Raw genomic sequence first — 26,750 nt, forward strand, 5'->3', positions numbered from 1 at the left:
CTGATTTCGACCCCATCTTACTCAGTGATACACAGCAGACTGCTTCACGACATACATTTTTGCCTGAACAACTGCAACAGCTACGTGAGCAAATTGCGACATACAACTTGTTGGTACAAGATCAGTTACACATGCTGCAGCCGACACCAACCGAGCACGACATGCAATGAGATGCTCCTGTCATTGTTCCTCCTCCGACTGCTGACGATCCTTTGCCGTTACTACCAGCTACAACTAATACCCTGACTATCACGCTACATGGATCTATGTCCCAGATGTCCCAACTGTCATCATCACGCCACCTCAAGTGAAAATTCTACGTTACTGATGTGATACGAGCAATTTATTTATGCTGCTGCCACCTTTCCTTGGTAGTTCCAGACACTTTGTTTCTGTACCACGGCATAACCAGCCGCATTCCAGTGTCACTTGCTTTGCCACCCTCTTCACTACCTCCGCAATGTACGACCAACACATCTGCCATTTCTGCTTTGACGAGTGAGCACCTTTCCGCTCCGACACACGACCGTGCAGCAGTTTCGTGCGAGCAGCTTGCAGCCTTACGACTCAACTGCAGCGCCAACAGCCACAGCACACACGCAGCTCCAGTTCCATCAAACTGTGTCGCCTCTACGCCACGGACCAGTAGCTCATCTGCCGTTTCGACTTCTTCACATTCACATTACGTCTCATCGCCTTTCTGCTCCGCCCATGGTTTCGCCGACCACGTCTGCCTTCCACCACCTCTCGCCGTTGCCATGCCTCATGCACAGGGCTCACAGCCACGCCCCCCAACCTTCGATCATGGCTGTTTCTCACATCAAAACACCGACACTTTCAACTCCGCTCGGAACATCCTGCCATCTACCGCTGTAACACACTCACCGTCCACGGACTCTGAAGTGATGCTTCCGTCTACACCGAAGTCATCCACCGCCGAAGTCAGTCATGTGCAGCTTGCTGTTTTCTCCCCTGCTGCGACATCAAGCGCCTCTATAACTCCGTCATTACCGCGACTGTTGCTCATCCGGCATCTCTTACGCAACCTGTTAAGCACCACAGCATGCTTGCTCCTTTATGTCATACGGCTAATAACAAACTGTTACCAGACACGTTGCACTTACCGTGGCGCTCACCAGCAAATACTTTGGCAATACATCGCTTCGCATCTTCGATGCACTCCGCACCTTTGATCGGATCAAAACCCCGCTGCGCCACATGGCCTCGGCACGACGATGTTCTCCCCACTGACATGCCGCTGCCTTCTGCTTTCACTGTGCCATCAGCAGCATGGCACGGTCAACCTGTGGACGCCTTCTGCGCCTCCTTCCCTCTGCTGGTCGCGCCTACCGAGACATTGAGAAACGGTCCAATCGCGCCTCGCACTAGCGCCTGCCACGACACAATCGGTCACGCGCACCTGCGCCATCAGCCAGCTGGGTGCACACATGCCTCTCATCATCCTTACCATGCTCCGCACTACCGGCGGGGGCTCTGTGGCGATTATTGACTGCAAGAGGCGACTGCCTCATCTTTGAGAACAAACTTATTTGAAAACTGTTGATCTCAGTGTGTTCCGGAGTCTGTATTGGAGCGGATGTGTTTGTACTGACATGATCAAAATAAAGTTAATTCATTATAAACGAGTGAATACTTAACATTGGGTTCGATATTACTGTACGTAACATCTCGATCCCCACATTTTGATTGGCAGTACTAGGGATTTTGCCTTCCAGATGCAGCTACTGGCCAGCTATACTGTTTCTCTGTACTTTTAACAGAGAATAATGAATAGAGTCAATTTCAAAATATTCAGTGAAGTTCAATGCCATCAGCTTCAGCTTCTACATGATTTTCATTGACTTAAGTATATTTTGTTTCTTTTTAGTTCTATATATATTGAGTTTTTCTAAAGTATCAGATCAGTGATGTCATGAAGGTGTAATCCATTCACTTCTTCATTTCTCAATTTTAGAATGAGAAAAGGAAATATTTTTAAAAGTTTACTCACCATACAATCCACAGGACTTGGAGAAAGATTGAGCACAAAACAATTCAAGTTCCCTTTTAACAAAATGACGAACAGCCCATGCATCTTGGTCAACATCACCTGAAGCCAGGCCTTGGTAGGCTGTGTCAAAAAATGGAAAGAGTTTTCTTTCCTGTGGAACAGATGATGCAGTCGTCAGCAAGAGTCATATAGACACTCTAATTCATATACAACCAGTTTTGAAACGGCAACCTTTTGCTCTATCTCTTTCAGTATTTGTTCTCTCTATTATGGTTTACTGGAGGACAGAGTTGATGACAGTGCATCCGTAATTTTTTCTGGTATTGAGTATGAACTGTTAAAACATACAAAGCAATTTGCTCTTTTTAAAAAAATATGTACAAATCCACTTTTCCAATACCACTATTTGTGTTTTTAACTTTTGAGCTACCAAGGTATGGTACAGACGGCAGCTGTGGCAAAGAAAGACAAAAGGAGGCAGTGAAAATAGTAGAGGAGACAGTGGTAGTGGGATATACTGTAACTCAATGGGAGAAAAAGGAGACAGGGGGAGAGAGACATATACAGACAGTGGCAGTGAGGCAGTGGATTTAGAATGTTCTATGTTTAAAGAGCACCAGTATGTTCACATGCCCAAATTTTTATTGTGGAAGGCAGAACAAAGATTAAGGCAGCTGGTTACCCAACTTTTCTGTTGGAGTATTTTCAGGAGGAATGTTTTCGCCTTTTTTGCACTCCAACAGGAGTATTTTTCCACTGATGTTTTTATACTCAGTCGATATCTAAATCAAGGATAAATCGTTGTATAGTTTCACAAAATATCTCTCTGGTAAGGTCTTTCCTTTGATTGCCAAAAATACAAAATTATTGAAGATAAGGATATAATACAATCATTCCCAGGGAGATGTTCAACAATCATGCTGGTGTGACTGCTTTGAAATTTGTAATCCTAATTAACAATATTATGAAAAGGGTAGTTGCTACTTACCATGTAGTGAGTCATAGATAGGCACAAACAAGAAGACTGTCAGAAAATGAGCTTTAATTAGAGGCAGAATATACACAAACACACTGATACAAATGCAACTCACATACACATGACCACAGTCTCTGCCTGTAGTCATGTGTATGTCAATTGTTTTTGTAAAAACAATTGACATATATATATGTGTGTGTGTGTGTGTGTGTGTGTGTGTGTGTGTGTGTGTGAGAGAGAGAGAGAGAGAGAGAGAGAGAGAGAGAGAGAGAGAGAGAGATCTGTGACTCAGCATCTCAGCTGTATGTTCACTAGTAGCTATCCTTTTCATAATATTGTTACACTTAACCCTATTTAATGTATATACAACATTGGGCTATGTTAGTAATACACAGCTTGCTACTGTTAACAGTTCTCTGCAAGCATAAAATGCAAGCGTTAAGTCCTACATTAAGCAAAGCGAGTGCAATTGTCATTTATGCAAAACAGATAGATCAGCAGTAGCAGATCATGCACTGCGACCAGGGGACCCCAAAATTTGTTTGAGGTTTTACCAAGATATAATCATTGCTATGATATGATGTACAGGAGACCATAGAAATGCAAAAGCACAAAAAAAAAATTCAATGGAAAAGAAGAAGGACTGAAATTATTCATATTGTGGGCCTTAGTGCTAAATACAACAGACAGCACCAACTTTTCCCCACTAAAAGCTCCACAGTGTAATTTGGCATGACTACATGGTCTTAGCAGTGGTCTGTTGATGTCACAACATGACCAGTGCAAGGAAACATATTAACAGTTTGGCTTGCTGAGCTTGCTTGGGATTGCTACTGCTTTCTGAGGTGTAAAAAAGTCTGATGAAGTCTCCACGATCGGAAGCTGAAATGGTAGGTAGAGAATTATGCCTTTGACCACGGCCTACGGCTCATAAAACAAAAATCACAAATAATTCTCTGCAACTTAAGAACAAGAATTTTAGTATACTTAGAATTGTGTGGAATACTGATATTAACATTACTGGGGGTGAATTCCATAAAATCTGACATGATTCATTTGTTTTATGGGAGAGATATGCACAATAACACAGTCATTAGCACCTTTTTCATGAGTTAATATACAGGGCGGTGCACAAAATATGTAACCAATTGTTCCTTTCACAGTTTATGACGTACATTAGATATCCCTCTGGGGATATTTAGCAGCAGTACCAGCAGAGCTTGGAAAAACAAATGAGTTATGAAATGACATTTAACTCACGATACTGCCGCTAGGAGACTAGTACGCAGCAATGGCTGACAATGGAAGAGACTGATGACACAGCAACGATCGGCAATTGTGTTACTTTTTCATGAAATGAAAAGCCTTGTTGTGACTCACAGGCGTTTTCGACAACAGTTTAACACACGATGGGTCTCTTGCAAGTAGACCATCCACAGGTTGTACGATAAATTTGCACAGGAATGAACAGTACTGGAAGCAAAGTGACCTCGGCCTAAGCCTGTTTGTTCGCCAGAGAATATTGAAGTGGTACGAGTTGCTGTACAGAGAAGTCCCGGGAAATCGTGTAGAAAGACAGCAGTGCAACTGGGAATATCCAGATGCTCCATTCAACGCATTCTTAAAAGTGACCTCCATGTGTACCCATACGAGATGGCCTGTGCACAGAAGCTCACTGAAGAACACAAGCAGCAGTGACTACTGTTTGCTCAGTGGGCGGAGGATGGAGAAGAAACGCCATCACACTAGAAGTCAACTCACCCAACACGAAACAGGAAAGAACCATAACATTTTTTATGGCAAGTGATTCCAGAGAAATGTTGATTTCATCTTCTAAAACACTGCTCTGGAAAGAAAATTTCAATTGTAAAAGTGTTAAAAATGATATGTCATGTGCAGCTGTCAAACATAAGGTAGGTCAAAACAACCTAGTATTTAAATCATCGTCAAAATTTATGCTCCTGCACCAAAATGTACAACCCTTATCAAATAAAGTTAGTGAGATAGAAATATTGTTATCAGATGAACTAAAAGAAGTGTCGGTTATATGTGTTAGTGAACACTGGTTATCAGAAAATATGTTACACCACACAAGGATAGAGGGCTTTACCCTTTCATCTTTTTTTTGTAGGAAAACCTCCATGCATGGAGGAACATGCATATATGTTAGAGAGGACGTCAAACACGATAATTTAAAGTTCACTAACCAGCTAGGGGATGAGCAAAACTTCGAAATTTCTGCTACACAACTGACAAATTTAAATATAATTGTTATTTGCATATATAGAAGCCCAGATGGAAACATAACTACTTTCATTGAAAATATTGAGAAGGCACTTAACAGTATAAAAATAGTTAGTAAAACAACCATCATATGTGGTGACTTTAATACAGATTTCAACAAGAACTCAAAAGACACATTAAACCTTGAGGCCTTATTAAAAACCTACAATATTCATACAACTGTCAAATCCCCCACCAGAGTCACCAAATCGTCAAGCAGTGCTATCGATCAGATACTAATAAATAGAGATAAATATTTATACAAATCTGGAAATATGAATACAGGTTTCAGTGATCATTATGCACAGTTTATTGAATTCCCAGTAGAGACTGCAAGAAATACTGAACAACAAATGACAAGAAAAGGTAGAAATTTTAGCAAGCACAACCTAGAACACTTCAGGCACTTACTAAAAAAAGGAACATGGAATGATATAGACAACTATGAGGACACATGTAAAAAGTTTGACATGTTCATGGAAATATTCTCCCATTATTTCAATATTTCTTTTCCAGTTAAAAACCAAACATTAAAAACTAGAAAAAGAAATGTTACATGGCTGACGAAAGGCATTAAAATATCATGTGCTGAAAAGAGGGGACTTTATGAAATCTCAAAAAACACAAAATCTTACAGAATTTCTGATGTATTTCAAGAATTATAAGAGTGTGCTTCACAAAGTCATATAAGAAGCTAAAAAAAACAACAAATGATCACCATATAAAAATGGCCATGAACAAAATGAAAGCCATGTGGAAGATAGTCAGAGAACAAGTCGGAAATGAGACCTCCCAAAATGTAAATCTCCAGGTAATCCAAGATGGCAAAAAAATTACAAATCCAGACAAAGTAGCCGATGCTTTTAATACATACTTTGCAAATATTAGTGAAAAATTACTCTCTGACATAAAATCTTCAAATAAAAATCCTGCTACAACACCATCAAATCAAAATAGAAACTGCAACTCCCTATTTCTTACTCCAACCAACCCTAAGGAAATAATACTATCAATTAGAGAGTTAAAAACAAAATTTTCAACAGGTGTGGATGAGATTCCAGATTATGTCATTAAAAATGTGGGTGACCTCATTGTAATACCATTAACCCACATTTTCAACAGTTCATTAACAAATGGAGTCTTTCCTTTCTGCTTAAAGACAGTGAAACTGAAACCACTGTTCAAAAAGGGTAAGAAAGAAGACACAGCCAATTATAGACCTATTGCCTTTCTATCTACATTTTCAAAAATACTAGAAAAAATTTTTCATAAGAGGTTGCTAGATTTTCTAGAAAACTGCAAAATATTATTCACAACCCAATATGGCTTCCAGAAAGGCCGATCAACAGAAACAGCAATATATGAATTTCTGGGTGAAGTACTCGAAAAAATTGATAGTGGACAAAAAGTAACTGGCATATGCCTTGATCTGTCTAAGGCTTTCGACATCATAGACCACACCCTATTGCTGCAGAAGCTTGAAAGAATTGGTATCAGAGGTATGCCTAACAACTGGCTTAGATCATATCTTACTAACCGCAAGCAAGTAGTAGAAATACATTTTCACAAAGAAAATAAATCAACAAGACACTATTCTGATTATAAAGCAGTAAAATATGGAGTACCACAGGGCTCGGTACTGGGCCCCATCCTATTTTTGATGTATATAAATGACCTAACATCGACCAACCAGTAAGCATATTAGTCAGTGGGAAGACTGCAGAGATACTACAGACAAGACTGTGTGAGGCATTAACAAATGTTGTAAACTGGTTCAACCAAAACAAACTAATAATAAATAAAAGTAAAACAGGAGCATTAAATTTTCATAATGTCAAGAGAAACACTGAAGAGGATATAAGAATTCAGATGTCAGACACACATATTGCAAGTGTGCCTAATACAAAATTTCTGGGGGTCTGGCTACAGGATAATCTTAGATGGGAAACTCACATTGACAACATATTAAAGAAGCTAAGTACCATGCATTATTTAATGAGAGTGCTAGAAAACTGCTGTCATAAGGACTGTCTAATGACAGTTTACTATTCTAATATACATTCTGTCCTAAAATATGGGATCACTTTCTGGGGTAACTCGCCATCCTGCCTAAAACTCTTCAGGATGCAAAAAAGAATAGTGAGAATCATGGCTGGAATAAAAAGGAACATACCATGTAGACCATTATTTAAAAGGATGGCGATTGTTCCCCTTCCATGTATTTTCCTATTTGAAAGTGCAATGTTTATAAAGAAATATACAATAACAAATCCTAGTATCCTCCCCAAAAATGAAAATGTTCATCATCATAATACAAGACAGGAAACTGACTTTCAAGTACTAAAAATGAACATTACACCATGGAAAAATTATCTACAATAAATTGCCAAGAGAAATTAAAGTAAAGACTGATGTAAAAAATTTTAAAGCAGCATTAAAAGAATATCTGTTGACACATTGCTTTTATAGCGTGGAAGAGTTCCTCCAAAATCCTCAAGAGTCTAAGTGATGATTATGCAAATACTGTAACCATTAATACTGACCTATAAATACATTCAGATGTAATTCTCAAGTTTCTAATGGGGTTCAAGTATAATTTGTATACTGACTTGCCCAGTATATGAAGTCAAATTCTGTGAATGTAATTCTCTAGTGTACATGTCGATTCATAGTGTAGAAGAGCTCCTCAAAAATCCTTAGAGCTTTAAGTGAGGATCATGCAAATACTGTAATCATTAATATTGGTTTATACATATATTCAGTTGTAAACTTCAAGTCTCTAATGTGGTTTAATTATAACTTACACATTGACTTGCCCAGTATATGAAGTGCTGTAAAATTTTGTGAACATAATTTTCTAGTTTCTAAAGTGTTTTAATTGTAAGATATACTTTGACCTGTCCAATATCTGATGTGCTGTACTGTACATGTAAGATTTACTGGACCAATAAATACAATACAATACAAACTCTCAACAACGTTCGGTTTTCAGACGAAACGCATTTTCATTTAGACGGTGTGGTTAACAAACAAAATGTATGCTTTTGGGCCACTGAAAATCCACAAGTGCTTCATGAACGACAACATTATGCTCTGAGGATTACAGCGTGGACAGCGATTCCCACTCACGGACTTGTTGGACCCTTTTTCTTTCATGAAACTGTGAATAGCAAGCATTATTTGAGCATGCTTCGCAATAGCTCCATTCCACAGCTTCTTGCTATTGCCTTGCCCTTCAACATGCAGTGGTTCATGCAAGATGGAGCAAGGCCACATACTGCAAACATTGTGTTGGAGTTTTTACACGAGCATTTCGACATGCTGATCATTTCACTCAGGTTTCCAGGTCACTTCAATGATGGACAAAATTGGCCCCCAAATAGTCCAGACCTCAATCCATGTGACTTTTTTCTTTCGGGGTACCTAAAAGAAAAATTTTTTCCGAAACGTCCATGTGATTTAATGGAGCTCAGAAGACTTAATTCTTCAAGCTTGCAATGAAATTACTGAAGACATGTGCCGTAGGGTAATCACTAACTTCAGTGTTCATTTGAAGGAAGTTAGCAAATGGTGGACATACTGAGCATGTGCTGAGTTGGAACAAATCTCCATGGATGGCTCTTCACTGTAGTATATGTTCCTTTCAGATTGTATTGACAATAAAGTTTATATTCAAAAACAAAATGGTAACACATTTCTTGCGCCACCCTGTAAATTCATGGAAAGCATAGCAACTGGAATATTAAATAGTTAATAAAGATTATACTATAGCAAGAAAAAGTTGATGGATGGATGTTATAGCTTCGTGTTATATAGATCTGTGAATGACTAAAATATCCGTCAAAGAATATGTTACGCACCTGAATAATGTCAGCAATCCTATCCCATTGTTCTTGTGTTGGATCACAGCCGGTAGGATTGTGGGCACATGGATGTAACACCACCACAGAATATTTGGGAGCAGATGACAAGTCTTCAGTTAGACCCTCAAAATCTAGTGCCTTATTCAGAGGATGCCAATACCTGTACTCCTTCAAGTGTGTGAATCCACTTCGAGACATAACTCTGTGATGGTTATCTGAAATATTATGCAACAGTTACAACTATATGGAAATTCAGGCTATTTCAGTAAATTTGAGAGAGGAAATCTTTTCAAGTGATCAGCAGAGTTGTAGTGTCATGTTACCACAATGTTTCCAAAGGTTTCCTACTGATACCTGTAGGGCTTTTGCTACATGTTTTGCCACCCTGACAACTGAAAACAACAGCACAACAATGGAAATCTCCTATTACACTACCAATCATTAAACTATCTTATTTACTTGAATCTAAGCCGCACTCGAATCTAAGCCACACCTTAAAAATGAGACTTGAAATCAAGGAAAAAAAAAATTCCCGAATCTTAAGCCGCACCTGAAATTTGAGACTCGAAATTCAAGGGGAAAGAAAAGTTTTAGGCCGCACCTCCAAATCGAAACAAAGTTGGTCCATTGTAATATGAGACACAATTTAGGTCGAATGAATGACGATACAGCTACAATAGTTTGGTTCGAGACGTAAGCTTAGCAGTTAAGCTTTACCATGTAGCCATTGCTATGTGTCAGGCACTCCGTCCGTATTTATACGGGTACCCTTCCTTTTTCACGTGCTTCGTCTGGTTTGAATTGATTGCTTATTTTTCTTTGATGTGATAAGCGCAGTTTTCTTTGTTATAGGTGTTTACGTCACTCTAAGTTGAAAATGCATTACTGTACTGTGTCATGCATTGTTTGTCGCATTCTGATAGTGCGTGTTTACGGCCTGTCGAAGCTCGCGGCATGGCTTGCTTTTGTGCGCACAACTGCCGCTAACAATTAAAAAAAAAAAAGAAGAGAGGAATTGTCTCATTAGCGAAACAATGGCAACAGACTGCTATTTGTTGTTACTTACACTGCTTCTTTCTTTGATAATGATCAACAAGAACCAAATAATGGACTGCTTATGATAGAAGCAGATGTTCTGAACGAGAGTTTAGCCAAAAATTTTCTCGATTTGAAGATCTTTGCAGACGCCTCTTTAGTACATTACATTCTGCACAGAAATTAAGAGTCATCTTAGATTTAAAAATCTAGTCAATTTCCGTGCTTCATTTCTGACTGTATCACTATTATGCATAAGAATAATACGAATATAAACATGACATATTCTTCCGCGTTTGCTGTTGTCTCACTCTACTTTCATAGTTTATTAGGCAGACAGAATTTAAATGAGATAGCAGCAAACACGAAAGAATACGTGGCAAAATGTTTATATTCGTATTATTCTTATGGGGAAGAGAATACTGCATGTAATTCACAATTCATTAAAGTTCCTATTAGCAACCATCTCTTCTCACAGGTAGGAAAAAATTCAGAACGTAGAGTTGGCCATATTGACAAACATCCCTAACAGTCTTGCCAGTCGGATTTTCGTAGTACATTGTAGTATATTGAAACGCTGCAACATTCGAAGATGAACAGTATGGAATTTGTATTTACGTCGATGGATAACGTATGAAAATGCAGTGGTTGAAACTCGGGGCGGAGAAAAAAAAGCTCGTTTTCCACCTTTTTTTTAAATTTATTACTGATGCAGAGGTTTTGGTGCCAGTATTTATCTTTGTGTCTGCAAAGCATGCCTGTGTACCGCTACATATATTCGACGGCAGAAGTTAGTTGTGGCGGCACCTACCAACATTTTTCAGAACTTCTGCTTACTTTGCACTCGATTCTAAGCCGCAGGTGGTTTTTTGGATTACAAAAGCCGGAAAAAAAGTGCAGCTTAGATTCGAGTAAATACGGTAAGGTGATCAGATGTCCTCATTTTCAGGAGCTGGTCCTAAATTTTCATCCTATGACCTCACTTCCTTTAAAACTGATTGAAGACAACAAAATTCCTCAATTTCCTATCTTTTGTCCTCAATTTTTGAAATTACCCAAAATAATTTAAATAGGAAGAATTTGATGAAGATTTTAAACTAGTGCTCAACTCAACTATACCAGTGAAACCAAATCTGGCATAAATTACTTATTTTATTTAATTGCAAGAAAATCAACTAATAAAGACATGGACATGTTTTCTGGTGCAAATGAATTTTTCCTTGAATTTAGAACTTATGCAGTACTGATTGGAGATGTGCTGAAGCATCAAACTAGGTCATCTGGAGAACTATAGTGTTATTTTGTTTGTGTTTTAATGGAAGTATTTGTAGAATGAGGAATAAATCTCATCTTCTTCAGGAGGTAGGGAGGTCCTTGTGATTAAATAAATAACTCGTGCCTTGTTTGTATTTTCTATTGACCGTTCTACAACTTTAATTAATCAGCCCAGTGTTCTAAGTGGAAGGTTTTTGAGCACTCGTCTGAGCTCGGTCTTTATTCAAATCCTGGTGAGGCATGGATGTTGTGATTGTCTCAAGGCACTGATTCTTGCCCTTCCACGAAGTCAGTGGCGCTAAATTGGGGACAGGGGACTGCTTATAGCCCAGTGAGTTGCTCACTGTGGTAGTTAAACCCAAAGTCAAAACTCTCAGTAGTGGCTCCTTTACTTTTGAGGTAGGTACAGGCAGTGTGTTTACTTTTGTCAGAGTAAATAAAGACTTATTAAGTAACTGTTTTGTAAGCTTTTGAAAAGATTTGGTGTTTTAATTTTTCCTCTTTTACATTTTTTCTCCTAATATTCTCAACTCAATTTTTTTATTATTTGATTTGAAATTAATTTTTTCCGCCCTTTGCCATCGCTAAATTTTGCCACCCTAGGGAGCTGCCTAGTTTTGCCTAATGGTGAAACAGCACTGCATACCTATACTCCTTCAAGTGCATGTCTCCACTTCTAAGCATAACTCTGCGATGGTTATCTACAATATTATGCAACAGTTTCAACTATATGGGAATGCAAGCTATTTCAGCAAATTTCATTGACGAAATCTTCTCAAGTTGCCAGATCAGTTGTCATGTCATGTTGCCACAGTGTTTCCATGGGTTTACTAATTGTCATCTTCCTGTGAATTCATGTGCACTGACAACATATGATAGACATTAGCATGAGAATACAAAACTCCATTCTGAACCCAGTGAATAAAAAAGTCCATTCTGAACCCAGTACAGCTATACAGAGCCTGTATGCAAATTATTTTTACCTGTAGCGTTGTGGATGTGAATTTCACCATTCATCCTGAATTCATTCAACCTTAAATACCACTAGGGAGTATATGAATCCCCACGTAGGTAGCAGAATTACAGGAACACTGAAGGGATTTTGGTAAGATGCTGAAACTAATTGCAGCTAATCTGCTTTTTGCCTACAATATTTATCTACAAAAGTAAATTTACAATGTCTGACTGTGTCTGTATATGTGCAGATGGATATATATATATATATATATATATATATATATATATATATATATATATGTGTGTGTGTGTGTGTGTGTGTGTGTGTGTGTGTGTGTGTGTGTGTGCGCGCGCGCGCGCGCGCGTGTATACCTGTCCTTTTTTTTCCCGTAAGGTAAGGCTTTCCGCTCCCGGGTTTGGAATGATTGCTTACCCTCTCCCTTAAAACCCACACCCTTTCGTCTTTCCCTCTCCTTCCCTCTTTCCTGATGAAGCAACCTTGGGTTGCGAAAGCTTGAATATTTTTGTGTGTGTTTGTGTGTTTTTTATTGTGTCTATCAACATACCAGAGCTTTCTCGTTTGGTAAGTTACAGTATCTTTGTTTTTTATATATAAAGTAAATATTCTGTATGCTTTTAGTCTGTGGTATAAACATCAAAGATAAAAAGGCCTAGGACAAACTTTAGCATTGACCCTGATGTATGGCTGGACTGGTTACATTAGCTGAGTAATGAAGATCCTGACTGTGATATTGCTGACTCAGAGAAAGAGGATTGTGTACATGGAAGTGGTCATGATTCAGGAACAGATCAAGAAGTGTCAGAAAATGATCAGTTCATATTCACAGGAAGAAGTAATTCAGGAGGATGTTCTGTATTTTATTTTATTTTAGGAGAAAATGCAATAGCTAGATGTAAGAAAAGTAAAGGTCATACCAATGTTAGAACAATATCTCACAATATTATCATTCATTTACCTTGACCCAAAAATGAGGCTCATACAACAAAGACAGAAACAAATACTATGAACTTATTTTGGATGAAAATATAATACCCATTACTGCAACATGTACAAATATTTACATCGATGAAGTTTGTGATAGCTTTTCTAGGGAAAGGAATGTTAATGAAACACACATTATAGAGACCATAGCATGCATTGCTTTGTAATATCTGTGTGGATCTCTGAGATATTCTAGAAAGAGTTTATGAAAGTTGTGCAATAACTCAAAGGGGGACGAACTTGAATCATGCTTCTTATGCATGAGTGAAAATCGATTCTGGCTGCACTTGAGATTGTGACAATGCTCGCCTGCTTTGTTTACCTCTTCTTTTGTTGTCCTCAGTGTCTATGTACTGGCTGAAAACTGGAGTATGGAAGTACAACACTGACTACTTTAAATAATGTAGCTGACAGGTACACATATGTATTCCACAGTTATTTGCTTTCACTTTATACAATCCTCTATATATACATTTAATATGGCCAGCGCACTATTGTTTTAACTTTCGATAAGCCTCATTAATATAGGCTGCAGGTGAACCTCCAAATACTGCTACCTTGGTTTCCTGTTGAACATCTATGAGCAGTAAAAACCTAACCACAAAGTTCACAGTTCTTGAAGAATAGAAAGGTACATATGGAGCAGACACTGTCATTGTTTTAACACACAGCCTATTGGTGTAACACTTATTTCATTGTTAAGCTGATGCATTGTTGTCGTTCTAACCAACACAGGTTCCTCATATGAAACTCAGGCGTGGACTGTCTCGGGCAGCGCAGGATTCGCCGAGCAGTTTTAAGGTGCTACAGTCATGGACTGTGCAGTTGGTCCCGGTGGAGGTTCGAGTCCTCCCTCAGGCATGGGTGTGTGTGTTTATCCTTAGGATAATTTAGGTTAAGTGGTGTGTAAGCTTAGGGACTGATGACCTTAACAGTTAAGTCCCATAAGATTTCACAGACATTTGAACATTTGACTGTCTCGGGACCAGAAATCGGGCCCTTATGTATCCTAACAACAATAGGTGCTGAAACTACATATTGTTCAAAGTTTGATTTACAGAAATTAAAATGAAAACTTAACTCATTAAATTAACTGAATACATCGAAAAATTCTGTCTTTTTAACAGTTTCTTCTACTATAAGAGTTAGGCCGAATTATTTGTTTAAATCGTGAAATTAACAAATATAGTAACACAAACAATACTTTTGACAAAACTATTAATTATTTTTGAATTAATGAAGGGCTTGCTTTGCTAACATGTTTTCAAATAGAGTCAAATAGATATTTTTACTAGCATTTTGTCTTCCAAATGTTTACAATTATTACATAATTTATACTTGTTTATAAGTCAACAACAGAATTTAAGTTACAATACAATTACTGATTTCACCCTATAACAAAAGGTACTAATTAGGCATAATCAAAATAAATTAGAAAATCAATTACATAAAACTAAGCACAAAATTAGAGCTGGTGTTATATTCTTTAAAACTGAGGGCCAACCTTTCTCTTTTATGGAAATGCAGATTATATTCACATATGTTAATGGTAGTTAGTTAAAATTGAAAAAATGAATTTAAAGGAGGCAGATGGCTAAACAAGAGGGGAAGTAAAAATATCCCAGCTTGCTTCATCACAAGATGTCCAAGACTTGACAGTATGTTTGATAGAGGTGTTCATGGAGAGAATGACAAACTGGCTGCTATCAGAGAGGTACTGGGGTTATTTACGAAAAATTGCCAAAAATATTTATTGTCTAATGTATACCTTATTATATTTGTTTATTAATTGTATTATATTTGGATTTAAATAAAAAGTCCTAAAATCATTCATATACACTGTTCAAAGTGTCCAGAAACATCTTTTATGTTGTGAATGATACTTATCATCTGTGTGAGTGACCGTGTCAGGAAATATTGCACAAATAATTGTGAGTTAAATTATACCCAAGCTGATGTCAATTCTTTTTATTATCCATCTGGAAGCCTAAGAACTTCACAGATGGAAACTCATTCAGTATCTTCCAATTGATCTCTACTTCTGGTACCTCTAAGAAAACATCACTCACGGATTAGGCCTTAGACTTTTTCTAACTGACTGACCGACTTCTGCCTACAAGGCAGTATGAGGAGTGATCATGGGACACATGATCAACTTGTCATCAATCACTTTTGTCATTACTAGCAATAGATAAATCCTGGTGATGCTGCTACTTCTTCTTTATTCAAGCAGCTCCTCATCTGCCCCCTCAATTGCTGAATTGACCTCGTATCAGCCTCCCTATATCAGAAAGAGTCTGAGAAGGTACCTTGGGGCCAGGTGTTCCTGCACCAAAGGCTGCAATGCTTACCATTCAGCTATGGAAGTGGTCTTTAAGTACCTGTAAGTCACTTTTATCTTTTTGTAATTGCATATCATGAGCTTTTGTAAGATTAAGAATTAAACTGTTGGCTGTCAACCAGTTGTAAGTCTATTCCACTACTTTATTGGGCACGTTATTCTGGAGCAAAACCAAAACTGGACAAAAGTAATTCAAGGTGGCCTCAAATAGCAGTATACAAGGTGTAATCAATATTTAAATCATGACATACTTTGATCTCCCAGTTATTTCTACTCACTCATTGAGAGATTGATGATTTTTTTAAACTGAAATTTATAAACCGTTTGTTAACTTGTAAAATAAGAGCAGTTGGGCTTTTAGACCAATTTTATCTGCATCTGTGTCACTTATATTAAAATTACTTAAAATATCTTTTAAAACTTGTGAAACTTCTTGACAGATTAAAATTGTGGGCCAGCCCAGGAGTCACATACAGATCCTCAGCCTGTTCTCATGCACAGTTTTAAACTCCTGGAGAAGTTCACAACAGTACATACTCCACAATGAAGTGAAGGGTTAATTATCTAGAACATGTCTGGTAAACAGATAATATAAAAGAACTAGGGAGACCTGAAATACACAACAAAATGAATTTGACAACTTAAAAATTAAATGTCAACTGATAATGTCTAACCAGTAAATATTTTTTAGATAAAAATAAATACAAGAGAACAATATTCACCCCAAGTTTGTGCAGGAATGTAGGCAGTATTGTAATTCAGTACTCTGGATAAGAATTCAGATCCAATACGTACACATCCCGTTCCCCCGAGGCTCTGTATGCCAAAGGCCTGCAGACAAAATATTAAAACAAAACTATAAACTACCACAATTTGTAAGGAATATTGTAGTTAATATTGTAGTGTCTGTTTTTAATAACCTTTTTAAAAATATTTTCTTCGTTTACAGTTTACTCTTTTGGCAATATGCATTTACATTGTGAATCGTGTTTTATTCATGTCATGACGTACATTTGCAATCCATTTGGTTTCTGTACAGGAGGCACATCAAAAATTTATAAAACAGTTACAGTGATTTTTACATTCATAAATAATAGCACTATAATAAATAATAAAACTATAAGGATATTTCAATGTGTACCACATTGTATCCAGCTCAAATTTCCAGTTTCTCCTGCATGAATTCATCCACTGCGTAATAAAACTTCCGTGTCAGTACCTATAGAGCTTTTGTTTAAGTGAATCTAAATTCATCTGCATCAACTTGTTCCCTTTTAATTTATTACAAATTTTCATTCCCATGTATTGAGGTCCCTAGGCATACAGTCTGAGGCTGTGGGTGGGTAGCATAAAATTTTCTTTATTTCTAGTATCATGTGAATGGACAAAATGGTTTTTTTTCTGGTGTACAAAAGTATAATAATCTCATACATGTATAAGGATGGCAGGGTTAATACACACCTGGAAATTGAAATAAGAACACCGTGAATTCATTGTCCCAGGAAGGGGAAACTTTATTGACACATTCCTGGGGTCAGATACATCACATGATCACACTGACAGAACCACAGGCACATAGACACAGGCAACAGAGCATGCACAATGTCGGCACTAGTACAGTGTATATCCACCTTTCGCAGCAATGCAGGCTGCTATTCTCCCATGGAGACGATCGTAGAGATGCTGGATGTAGTCCTGTGGAACGGCTTGCCATGCCATTTCCACCTGGCGCCTCAGTTGGACCAGCGTTCGTGCTGGACGTGCAGACCGCGTGAGACGACGCTTCATCCAGTCCCAAACATGCTCAATGGGGGACAGATCCGGAGATCTTGCTGGCCAGGGTAGTTGACTTACACCTTCTAGAGCACGTTGGGTGGCACGGGATACATGCGGACGTGCATTGTCCTGTTGGAACAGCAAGTTCCCTTGCCGGTCTAGGAATGGTAGAACGATGGGTTCGATGACGGTTTGGATGTACCGTGCACTATTCAGTGTCCCCTCGACGATCACCAGTGGTGTACGGCCAGTGTAGGAGATCGCTCCCCACACCATGATGCCGGGTGTTGGCCCTGTGTGCCTCGGTCGTATACAGTCCTGATTGTGGCGCTCACCTGCACGGCGCCAAACACGCATACGACCATCATTGGCACCAAGGCAGAAGCGACTCTCATCGCTGAAGACGACACGTCTCCATTCGTCCCTCCATTCACGCCTGTCGCGACACCACTGGAGGCGGGCTGCACGATGTTGGGGCGTGAGCGGAAGACGGCCTAACAGTGTGCGGGACCGTAGCCCAGCTTCATGGAGACGGTTGCGAATGGTCCTCGCCGATACCCCAGGAGCAACAGTGTCCCTAATTTGCTGGGAAGTGGCGGTGCGGTCCCCTACGGCACTGCGTAGGATCCTACGGTCTTGGCGTGCATCCGTGTGTCGCTGCGGTCCGGTCCCAGGTCGACGGGCACGTGCACCTTCCGCCGACCACTGGCGACAACATCGATGTACTGTGGAGACCTCACGCCCCACGTGTTGAGCAATTCGGCGGTACGTCCACCCGGCCTCCCGCATGCCCACTATACGCCCTCGCTCAAAGTCCGTCAACTGCACATACGGTTCACGTCCACGCTGTCGCGGCATGCAGACTGCGATGGAGCTCCGTATGCCATGGCAAACTGGCTGACACTGACGGCGGCGGTGCACAAATGCTGCGCAGCTAGCGCCATTCGACGGCCAACACCGTGGTTCCTGGTGTGTCCGCTGTGCCGTGCGTGTGATCATTGCTTGTACAGCCCTCTCGCAGTGTCCGGAGCAAGTATGGTGGGTCTGACACACCGGTGTCAATGTGTTCTTTTTTCCATTTCCAGGAGTGTATTTTAAGTTTTCTAAATAATGTTTGACATGGTTCTTTGTGATTTGCAGTGCACATATTTTGATAGATTTTTTTTTTTTTTTTGTAGTATCCACACTATGTTTGTCGAGTTACCCCAAAAAACAATACCATACCTAATAATGAATTTGAAGTAGCTTGTATATGCTACTTTTTGTGTGTCCATGTCAGTTGCTGTTGATAATATTTGCATTGCAAATGCAAATCTGCTCAATTTGTTTGCCATGTATTCAATATGTGGCTGCCAGCTCAAATTTTTATCTACATTTAAACCTAAGAATTTGACTGAGTCAACTTCTTCTATACCTTGGTTGTTGCGTACAGTCTTAATCTGCTCACATTTTGACTGTTTGGTTTTGAACTGTATAACGTGAGTCTTAGATATGGTTAGATTCAACCCATTTAGCTGAAACCAAGTTTCTAAGGTACTGAGGGTACTGATCACAGATTTGGGGATTTTTTCCAAATCCTGATCTTCAACTGAGACAGAAGTATCATCTGCAAACAGAACTGATGGGGAGCTGATATTTAATGGCAAGTCATTAACATAAAAGAGAAATAGGACTAGGCCTAATATGGAGCCTTGTGAAACATGTTGAGATTCTTTTTCCAGTCAAAAAAATAATATGTGCCACTTGAAGAAATGCTAACTCTTTGTTTTCTGTTGGATAAGTAGGGTTTAAGCCATTTTAGGGCACTGCCGCTAATGCCATACTTTTCAAGTTTGTAAACAAGCAATGTATGTGTGGTGTAGAGTGCCATAAATATCGATATTTGTTCAGTGTATAAGTGTGCTATCTTTGAGGAGAGGGCTTTGGGAGGATGTTGGCCACTAATGGCAGTTAGCCTCTGGACTTGTATCTGTGTAGAAGCGAAGTGCTAATAAATCTGTATCTGAGAGAACTCTAGTTGTTTACCTACAACTATATCCTATTCCCTCACTGGTGACCCCGTTTTTTGTGTAATACGCATCCGAGTTACAGCCCAAAGGTTATTTACGTGCCTACCGCGTCGGGTTTCTTCGATCGCGAGGGCCATTGTTCAGCTTGAGACAATGGCCTTTCAGCACTCACTGCCGCCCGGATTTCAGCAACATCTCTCCAGCACTCCTGCCGTCGTAGTGGACATGCCGCAAGACTCTTCAGAATCCTTCAGCCCGAACATGCAGTGGAATTCATCGAGTGCCACCAGTTTCTTCCAACTGCCAACGGTTGCGAACTCTGGCTTAGTTAGCCTAGACCTTTCCATGTGTTCTCCCCAGAGTGTTGTTCGGAACATTCCTACTCCCATGTCGAACGCACAATTCAATACAGTTCGTGGCGTCGAGCGAAGTTTTGCTACTTTGGAAAATCCAGTAGTAAATTCAAACTTGAATCAGTTCCCGCCACGTGTGTATCCTTTTGCACCGGCTAGTCAACAGGTGCTCAATGCTCGCAAAACAGCAAATATCACACCAAGTGTGCATCCTAGTGGACATGTGTGGGATCCTTGTGTTGCTTCTAATCAAGTCAACAATTCTGTGCTGGACAGTAATTACCCGGACATCTACAACCAGCCCCACCACTCACGGTCGAGTAAATACAGTGTGCATAACGGACATTCACCGGCGTACTTAAGTACTTGTGGCTTCTCTCCGAGCTACCACGTCAATGAGAATGCTCATTTTGACTACGATCCTCATACTGTTCGAGCATCCGTCACTTCTCAGCCGCCTCCCCCCGGCGTCAAGTGAATTTCGCGATACCCGCATTATGCGACGCTGTAATGACACATTCCGACGCAGAGACATACAATACCTTAAAGGCTGCGCCAAAGATTAAATTGAGAGGCATGTAGATTATAATCTTTGTAATGTTCACATTGGATTATCTTTTGTTTCATACTCCAAGAAGGAGCTAAGGGACACTTTCGATTGTTGCCTCGTGGAGGATGGACGTGATTTTTGGACTGGGCGAAAAGGCAGCCATGTAGTTAGTAATTATGGTTTGTGCGACGAGCACTGCAAGTCTTATTGTGTTGTGAATAAAAAATAGTGAGAAGTATCGAAGTGTTACGAAAATTATTTAAAGCGACGTAGCATTGTATTCCTTGATTTCCACCGTCTTCGTGAAGTGAACCGATGCTGACTCAGGAAGATACACACGGTCAACAAAGAGAAGAACTTCGATGACGACTGATGAATTAATATTGTGGCAGAAGGACTAATTCTACGTCTAAGGTGAGAACTCTGATTAAATCAACAATGACGTAGAATTCAAAATGTAATTAATCGGAATGGTAAATTATATTACAGGCATATTTCACGCAGCATTGTATTTGTCCGCATTCAAGCCGGTCAATACAATCCGTAAAAAAGCCTTTCAAAAATTCTAAAGTTAAAAAACACAATAAAATCAAATGTTTTTTTTTATTTATTTCGCCACACTGGCGACCGTGACAGGACAGTGCTGGTGGAACAAAGAGTAAGTACTTCATTGTTGTGCTACAAATGTACTTGTACTAATTACTGTTTCTCTGTTACATGACGCACATGGAAAATGACTAATAAGGTGAAACAATATTAACTGTATAAACGGATGGCACAATAACCAGAAGGACCAAGGACAAGGATTTACAAAACTAACGTAATCGTGAGTGACGCAGCTCAGCCGGAATTAAGGTAGGAAATTGCAAACGCATGCAGTGGCTGCACGTTGGCTTAGCTCCACTTACAGCAGAACCTTTTCCTTTCCATATTAAAATCCTGGTAGTGTTTGTGGCAACACACAATTACACTTTGATAATTACTTTTTTATGTTCAACAATCGCAGAATTAGAAGACGTAGTGCGCCATCTTGTAAATTTCCGACGCGCAACAAATAACAATCGCGAGATATTTCTATTAATTCAACTGCGAGAGAATTTAAAGATTTAGATTAACAGTAAAGTACAGATAAAAATAATATCTCCACAATGGAATCGGAGAACTTTAATTTGACAAATGTTCATGGACACGTCACCGATTCTGACAATAGTGACGTAAATGATGACGCAATTAGTTTTTCAGCACAACATAATGTAGAAGTAAATACAATTCAATTGCACTCGACATGGATCAATAATAACGAACCACTTGCAAATGAAACCTTGTGCACAGTCGATGAAGCATCGATTAACAGATCAGATGAAAATATTTCGCGTGAAATCAGTGAACCTAGCCCGGTTTCGATTCAATCAGACCGTGGCAGAGAAACAATGGCAACAAATAATGGCATAAATACAAACACACAAGCTTCGTCAGTTACGCTTGAGGCATTCTATAGTCTGATGTCAAACGTGAGCGAGCAATTATCTGATTTAAAGATCAGTCACAACACAACGAACACAAAACTGGCGAATCTAGAAATTAGCCACAACACAACGAACACAAAACTGGCGAACATGCACAGACATTTCGATCAACGCTTAAATAAACTCACCAATGAAATCGATCAAAAGATCGAAGACAAAGTCATCAAAACCGTCAATAGTGTATACAATGTATTGGCAAATGACTTAGAAAAGAAATTGTCAGATCTTACAAACAAACAGGAACAGGAACTGTCAGAAATAGTAGAAACACACAATCAAACACAAACCGTACAAAAAGAAATACATGAAAACGTACAGGCTATTCAATTAAATTTAACTAGAGCATGTGAAGAAATACCTGACCAAGTTAATAAAGTTAACGAAGAAGTCGCTTTTCTGAAACAGGAGACTGGACGTATCAAGGCGGACATTATCAAAATAAATGAAACTTTAGAAAACGGTAATGTAAATGAATCAATAACTGGCCGGGAAACAAAACTTTTTGAAAAATTAGGTAATGAAATCAAAGTAGCCGAGGACAGAATACGTAAGGAAATTGCTGGTAGACTAAATGTTTCAAATGATTTGCCTACGTCAAGCAACAGGCAGCCTGACACTTATTCACCCGTGCCAGATTACGATGTCAGTAACGCAGAACATTACGCACCCAGTCCGGCGTATGTGCACGCACCGGCGCAGGCAAACAATGGCTATTCGCCAAACGCGGTGCTGCAACAGGCAGTAGGCGTGTCGCCTTGCATCTCGACGATTCTAGTCGACGAGAGCCTGTTAAAACATAGACAGTTTCCAGTTTTCTCCACAGAATCCAGAAAAACTCATCCAGTCGTATTCGTAAGAGCATTTAAAAATGTCTTACCAAGAAACTGGGCTGAGGCACAGAAAATTAGATATGTAGTAGGCTTCACACAAGGCGACGCACTTTTGTGGGCCACAGACATGGCTGAACAGTGCGTCACTTACGAACAATTTGAACGAGCTTTCTTGGAGAAATATTGGTCTGCTGGGGTCCAAGAAAGACTGCGACGTGAGGTATTCAACCCACAACCGTTCAACCTCAAAAACGGCGGGTTGAGAAAGTATTTCGAAAAGTACTTGAATAAGACGCGCTATTGGAACAATCCAATACCGCACGTAGATGTTCTCAAAATTCTGAAAAACAGACTAGCCGCGAACTTACGCGAAAAATTGGTAACCATACCGGAAAACGACCTTGAATACTTTCTTTCCATGCTTGACTCAATTGATCTAATATACGAAGAGCCGAGCACAAGTAATCGGAATGAATATTCCGGAACCAATCAAAACAACGGTAACGGATATCATTTTAATGGCAGTGGACAAAACCCACACAGTTGGCATTCGTATGCGACAAGGCCAAGTAATGGAACCTGGAATTACGGAAATCGGAGGAATTCGGCGCCACAGAGACGTGAAGACCGAAGGTATAGTACAGATTACGGTCCACGCCGGTATGGAAATGATATAAATCACGTGAATGATTGGTCAGGCCCGCGTGATGAAAGGCGGCACACAAATGAAAATTACAATAGTTACAGTAATAGGAATGACAGACCAAGGAGGAATAGCGACGGCCGGTCGCAAGAAAATGTTGCACGCAGCGGTCCGGAAAATAATTGGCGACAGAATAACCACTCAGTACACTTTGTAGAGGTAACGGACAGTACTGAAGCAACGCCTTTGTCTCCACCGGTAAACAACAATCGGTCGTAATGAGCCCCCACCGGCCGACCGATTTGACAACAGGGGGCACAAACAAGCACACATTACATCTTATACAATTATTTTTAAGATATGGTCAGGATGCGACCGTAGAAGATGATGAAAGCACCGGACAAGGTAAGTGACCTCGTGCAGGCTGTAATAACAGCAAAGATAGGGACTATAATTACCAACGTAATTTTAGATACAGGCGCATCTACGAATATTATTTCTAACAGTTTATTTAAAGAAGTTTCGAAAGCATTAAAAGTACCAGTGTTGCCAACGGAAAATTGTAAAATCTTGACAGCTGTAGGTAACAAGTCAAAAAGTATTAAGTGGCAGACGCAAATACCTGTTACCATTAGCGATGTCACGATAAACTGTACATTCTTAATCGTTGACAAGTTAATCGTCAATTGTATTTTAGGTGTGGAAGTTTTCCGGCAGCATAAAGTAAACATCGAAACTAGTAACCAACTGGGGGCATATGCCAGCTTTAAAATGCATAGTTAACCACACCTAATGAAACGTGTTACTGTGAGTCTATAAAATAAACCACACGGTACTTTTGTAGTGTAACTCAGTTATTTAAGAGAGAGGAACAAAGACAAATTAACGCGAAGGCCAGAGTTTGTTCGCTTGAGACGAGCAACAAGCCACGCGTCGAAGTTGCAATCCAACGCTCAGCTGATGAGCACGCGATAGCTGCATGGCAAGACGAGGTCACTGGCCGCGCTGTAGGCAGCGAGCCGGGGAGAAATCTTCCCCCTTCCCTGTCCGATCAGCTGAGTGTATACAAAGAGCGAAGGCGCATGCGCGGTAGAGCCCAGGCGACACGTGACTCGTATTACACGATGGCGGCTATCACGAATAATGTTCACCAACAATGCAGTTTTCCCAGCGCCTACAGTCCAGTCGTGGTACGTAAGCGCGCATGCGCGGAACGTTTAAAAGTTTTGAGACCATGCTTACTATGAGACACAGAGACGAAAGTCATTCAGAAACAAGAAAGAAAAGGGTACACAAGTCTTGTAAATAGTAGTTTAGAAAATTTAATTATAAGCTGGTATTACGTAATAAAAGTGAACATACAAGTACATACTGGTCATGGACGGTATTGTAATATTATATTATATTGAGTAAAATCTTAGCTTGTACGGAAGGACAAAGAAAATAGCTCAATAGAAAAAAATAAATAATGCAGATATATAACCAGAAGAAAGGCTATGTACACGAGAACAACACACAATTACATATAGGGAAAAAGCAGCAAAGCGGAAAGAAAAGAGATAACGCATACATCTACATTACACAGTAGCGAGCGATTTTCAGAATGAACAACAAGGCAAACGCGTTAATTTTTGCGACTAAGGAAGAGAATGACACAAGCTTTAAAATAGGAAAATAATAAACAGATCGGTGCAACGTGAGTAACGAACTGAATCGCCCTCAAAACAAATACCTAGGGTTTATAGAGAGAGAGAGGGGGGGGGGGGGGGGGGAGAGAGAGAGAGAGAGACATTAACGTTAGGAAACACCTAAAGCACTCAGCAAACAACTTTGTAGAATATATAAGCTATACACGAGGGTACATGTACGAAGGCTAAAGTGTAAAGGAGGAAAATATGGAATGATTGCGCATTAATGGACCGCAAGGCAGTTATGTATGTAAGAAGAAATATTTAGTTGTAAGTATTATTAGTATAAGGGACGATGCTCAGCACACCCTGAATTATTTTGGAATATTGAGGGAATGGTGCAGGGTACCGAAAAAGGGCCCCACCAGCAATGTGTATATTATAGTGGTAGATATTTTTTGTGTGTATAAACGTATGTATGAATGTGTGAAAGGCGAAAGAAGCTCTGTACATATACGGAACTTAAACAACGTAGAAGTGTATAAGGAAAATTAAACTCTAAGACAACCTCGTATAAACAGGTATATCTAACGTCAAGAAACAACTTAATTCAAACCGTAAGACTCTACGAGTTTACGAGAAAATACGAAATACCTGATACCCAGTGCAACATTAGCGATTCTTCACTCATGTATGCAGAAGGAAGATATGAATTACTTTACACACTTGAAACATGAAATGATAAATCATGTCAAAATTATATCTTTCATACATATCACGATTTACAGTCACAAAGAATGAAAATGATATCGCCGCTATACGAGAAACAGGTAAGTAGTGTGATCGACGACCTGTAAGCAAAGGAATCGTCTATAAAATAAACTATGAAAAAAAAAACGTCATACAGAATTTCATGCTGCACTGAAGCTATGAAAGTCGGATTATTCGTGTACATAGATTTTCATGACAACCGATGCATTAAAATGTCTGTATTTTTCCTCCCATGATAACACAAGACGCCTATAAGCGCACTTTAATTGAAGATGATACACGCACACAGGGGCGTGCCGCTATTATGAAACACTGTACATATTAATAGTAGCTACACCCTGAACTTCAAGATTGTATGTTTATATGTCTATGTTAATGTAGGAAATTTTATTAGAGGTAATGATTTACAAGCACACCAGAACGTGCTCAAGCACAAAACACTGTGCATATTAGGGTTACGCTGCATATAAATGATTATTTCGTGCATTTTCAGATTTTATTGGTAAAAACCGTAGCATACACGTAGTCGTTGTCATTACCCTAAGTAGAAGGTAGAAAATTCCCTTCCCAAGCTGCAGTGGAGCGGCTACAGGTGTATGCTCTGCATGCTGATGCATGTCGTTACGTATGAAGAATACGTAACGAAGGTAAACCTTAACTTACACTCGAGTTCAAGAAGGAAAACAAAGGAATTGTTCCTTCTAACAGATTAATGGAAAAAGGTGTGTCTGTCAGTAAAATCCAAGACGAAGAAGCCACTATGAGTGGTCAAAAATTTTTTCAGTTTTCGTCGATAGTTTTTTCCTGTAATTAATGTAACCAATATATTGTATGTGTTTTATGTTATTCCATTGTATGTGATGTACTTTGTATTTCATGCCAAGTCCAGTGACTTACAAATTTGTGAATATTTATGTACA

At 39.4% G+C, this 26,750-nt stretch overlaps 1 protein-coding gene across 1 annotated transcript in view; it reads right to left on the minus strand.

Annotated features, from left to right (window-relative positions):
• Positions 1–26,750, minus strand: part of LOC126176318 (aspartate aminotransferase, cytoplasmic-like) — a 103,907-nt gene that overhangs the window by 17,558 nt on the left and 59,599 nt on the right. Inside the window, exons 3-5 of the mRNA XM_049923468.1 lie at positions 16,467–16,575; positions 9,131–9,348; positions 2,012–2,162 (exon numbers count right to left, since the gene is read on the minus strand). Coding sequence (XP_049779425.1) covers positions 2,012–2,162; positions 9,131–9,348; positions 16,467–16,575 — 478 coding nt within the window. The remainder of the gene's footprint in view (positions 1–2,011; positions 2,163–9,130; positions 9,349–16,466; positions 16,576–26,750) is intronic.

Source organism: Schistocerca cancellata, chromosome 3 (assembly GCF_023864275.1).
Source record: "Schistocerca cancellata isolate TAMUIC-IGC-003103 chromosome 3, iqSchCanc2.1, whole genome shotgun sequence".
Taxonomy (NCBI): Eukaryota; Metazoa; Arthropoda; class Insecta; order Orthoptera; family Acrididae; genus Schistocerca; species Schistocerca cancellata.